The sequence below is a fragment of the Panicum virgatum genome, unplaced genomic scaffold, assembly GCF_016808335.1.
Source record: "Panicum virgatum strain AP13 unplaced genomic scaffold, P.virgatum_v5 scaffold_5419, whole genome shotgun sequence".
Classification (NCBI taxonomy): domain Eukaryota; kingdom Viridiplantae; phylum Streptophyta; class Magnoliopsida; order Poales; family Poaceae; genus Panicum; species Panicum virgatum.
In genome coordinates this window covers 35,534-39,161 of record NW_024376529.1, presented here as the reverse complement: position 1 = coordinate 39,161, position 3,628 = coordinate 35,534, and the positions used below count along the sequence as shown (strand labels likewise).

The window sequence follows — 3,628 nt, the reverse complement described above, 5'->3', positions numbered from 1 at the left end:
AATAAAAAAAAGAAAAGTTGATTTCTACTAGTGCCTCCACCTCACGACGAGCTCCGTTGAGCCCGATTCTGTGCTGTTTATCGTATCCATACTTGATCTTGATCCTGCTTGTTACCATTACTGTTCTAGGACACGTATAGGCCAGCAACTAGGACAAGTGTGCTTTTGGACCATTATTCAGCATTGCTATCTGATTTTGAATTGTGTTCCACATACTTATACTTTTGAGCCTCCCATAGCTACACATATTATCTTCAGATCATTACACCCAGAGGATCTTGCAATCTTGGTACCACTTCCTCACAGGTATCACGAACCGGCCATCGGTTGTACCGTCCACTGCTCGTGTTGGTAAGAACCTTGTAAGGGCTTGGTAAGACGCTCTCTTTAGTAGTGACCTTGAGAGGCACCACCACCTGAGTAGTCAGATTATTAGGGATAACCTTCACTGTTTGTTCCTGTTTTTGTGTCTACCATGGCAGGTGATGATGGAAGTGGGGGTCATACTCCCAAGGACTTCAACGAGTGTGTTAGCCAAGAACAGCTGGATGATGCCAAGAGAGAGATGCACGAGGTCATCACCAAGGCAGTCACCGAGGCGATCATAGGCCTCAAGCTTGGTGAAATCATATCCACGGTTAATGACAGGATCGATGTGTTGGAGGCTCGTCAACAGCACAATCAAGATGAGGACATGGTGTATGATGACCAAGGTAATATAGATGAAGCGGCCACACGGGAAGCACGGCTACGCCGTCGTCTTCGCCGCAACACACAAGGTATGGGTGGTACTCACAACCACAACCACAATCACCAGCAAGGTAATCAGAATCGTGTACCCGATGATCCTTATGCTAAGGTTAAGTTTACCATACCTTCCTTTTCGGGATATTATGATGCTGAGGGGTACCTTGATTGGGAGATGACAGTAGAGCAGAAATTTAGTGCACACCTTGTACCTGAGCAACATAGAGTTAGACAAGCCACTAGTGAGTTTAAAGATTTTGCTATCGTTTGGTGGACCGGTCTAATTGCTGAGGATGCTGCACCTACTACTTGGAATGATCTTAAGTCTGCTATGCGTGATAGATTTGTTCCCCCATCGTACCATAGAGATTTGCGTAAGAAATTGATGCGCTTAGAACAGGGAGATAAAACCGTGCAGGATTATTATGGTGAGCTTCAAAAGGGTTTGATGCGTTGTGCCATAGTTGAGGGAACTGAGGATGCTATATGTAGATTTTACTCGGGCTTGAGGCGTGACATTCAGGACATTGTTGATTACAAAGAATTTCACACTGTCAACCAGTTGTTTCAATTTGCCATGCTTGCAGAGAAGGAGTTGCAGGGACGTGATTTGCAGAGCTGGAGTAAGGCCACCTACACCCCACGCTCGGCGCCATCTTCGGGGCTGACCAAGCCTGCCTCTTTTCGATCGCCCCCACCTGCGAGCAACAAGCGACCAGTAGCTTCGGAAGCTGCCACAACGCCAAAACCATCTCCTGCGCGTACTTCCGACTCAGGTAAAAAGTTTTTGCAGGAGCCAGCCAAGAGTTCGTCCTCCGTGTCCTCGACGGGAGGCACGACCGTTCAGTGCCACCGCTGCCATGGATTTGGACATGTGCGGAAGGATTGCCCAAGTCAGCGGGCATACATTGCTACCGAAGACGGCTACATTAGTGCCTCCGACATTGAAGATGATGAAGAAGAAGAACCAGAAGAGGCTGCGGAGGCCGGTCATGTTCTGGGTAGCGAGAACACAGCAGCCTTCAGGAGCATTATTGTGAAGCGAGTGCTCAGCGTACAGGCACAACAACCAGAGAAGTTTCAGCGCCATAATTTGTTCCAGATTTTCTTCGTCATCAACAATCGGCGAGCGCGTGTCATCATTGATGGAGGTAGTTGCAATAATTTGGTGAGTTCAGATTTGGTCAAGAAGCTTGGCTTGGCCACACGTCCACACCCCCATCCATATTATATTCAGTGGTTTAATGATGCGGGGAAAGCTAAGGTAACACAATCTTGCAGAGTTTTTTTTTTCCATTGGTTCATATGCTGATTCCGTAGATTGTGATGTTGTACCTATGGAGGCGTGTTCGCTTTTGTTGGGTCGACCTTGGGAATTTGATAATGATGCTTTACACCATGGTAGAAGTAATACTTACACTTTCATGCATAAGGGAAAGAAAATTACTTTACTTCCTATGACCCCTGCTGAAATTGTACAAGCTGAAAAAGAACGAGCTGCTACTTTGCATGAAACTAAATCTGAAAATCAGCAAGTTGCTAATTCTGTTTTCCCACCTAAAAATGATAAGTCTGCACCTATTTCCAAGACTGATGGGATTAAATTGAAGGGTGGAGTTTTACTTGCTAAGAAATGCGACCTTGCTGAAATCTCTGATGATGATGTTTGTTACACTTTGGTGTGCAAACAAACACTGTTTTCCCTTGATAATGATGTTAGCTCGATACCTCCTGTTGTCGCTAACCTTTTGCAGGAGTTTGAGGACATTTTTCCAGCTGACATACCTCCCGGACTGCCACCTATGAGGGGAATTGAGCATCAGATCGACTTGATTCCGGGAGCGACTTTGCCTAACCGAGCTGCTTATCGAACCAACCCCGACGAGACTAAGGAAATTCAGTGCCAAGTCCAAGAGCTTTTGGACCGCGGGTATGTACGTAAAAGCCTTAGTCCTTGTGCCGTTCCTGTGCTTTTGGTTCCTAAGAAAGATGGTACTTGGCGTATGTGTGTTGATTGTAGAGCCATAAATAACATTACCATTCGATATCGCCATCCTATTCCTAGACTTGATGATATGCTTGATGAGTTGTGTGGCGCTATAATTTTTACAAAGATTGACTTGCGTAGTGGTTACCACCAAATTAGAATGAAACTTGGAGATGAATGGAAAACAGTTTTTAAGACTAAATTCGGCTTGTATGAGTGGTTAGTAATGCCTTTTGGTTTGACTAATGCACCAAGTACTTTCATGCGATTAATGAATGAAGTTTTAAGAGCATTTATTGGACGATTTGTGGTGGTTTACTTTGATGATATCTTGATTTACAGCAAGTCTTTGGATGAACATATGGATCACTTACGTGCTGTTTTTAATGCTTTACGTGATGCACGTTTATTTGGTAACCTTGACAAGTGCACCTTTTGCACGGATCGAGTCTCTTTTCTTGGCTATGTTGTTACTCCACAGGGAATTGAGGTGGATGAGACTAAAATTGAAGCCATAAAGAGTTGGCCGGTTCCCCAGACCGTCACACAGGTGAGGAGTTTTCTTGGTCTTGCAGGATTTTATCGCCGCTTTGTCAAAGATTTCAGCACCATTGCTGCGCCACTGCATGAGTTGACAAAGAAGGGTGTGGTGTTCCGTTGGGGAAAGGCACATGAGGAGTCCTTTTGTACTTTGAAGGACAAGCTTACACATGCTCCTTTGCTGCAACTTCCAAATTTCGGTAAGACTTTTGAGCTTGAATGCGATGCTAGTGGAGTTGGCATTGGAGGTGTCTTGATGCATAAACCCATTGCTTACTTTAGCGAGTAATAGGACCTTGTATATCATCTTGAGGAGTGTCGTTTGTATCCGTAGGAGTGATGTCCTCATCACCA

The 3,628-nt window shown here is 45.1% G+C and overlaps 1 protein-coding gene across 1 annotated transcript; it reads left to right on the top strand.

Annotated features, from left to right (window-relative positions):
- Nucleotides 1-475: 475 nt before the first annotated feature.
- Nucleotides 476-2,677, top strand: LOC120694391 (the record flags this gene model as incomplete). Its single annotated transcript, XM_039977516.1, has 3 exons — nt 476-1,801; nt 2,181-2,411; nt 2,502-2,677. Coding segments are annotated over exons 1-3 (1,733 nt in total), but the record flags the coding sequence as incomplete, so codon positions are not given.
- Between the last annotated feature and the right edge of the window lie 951 nt (nt 2,678-3,628).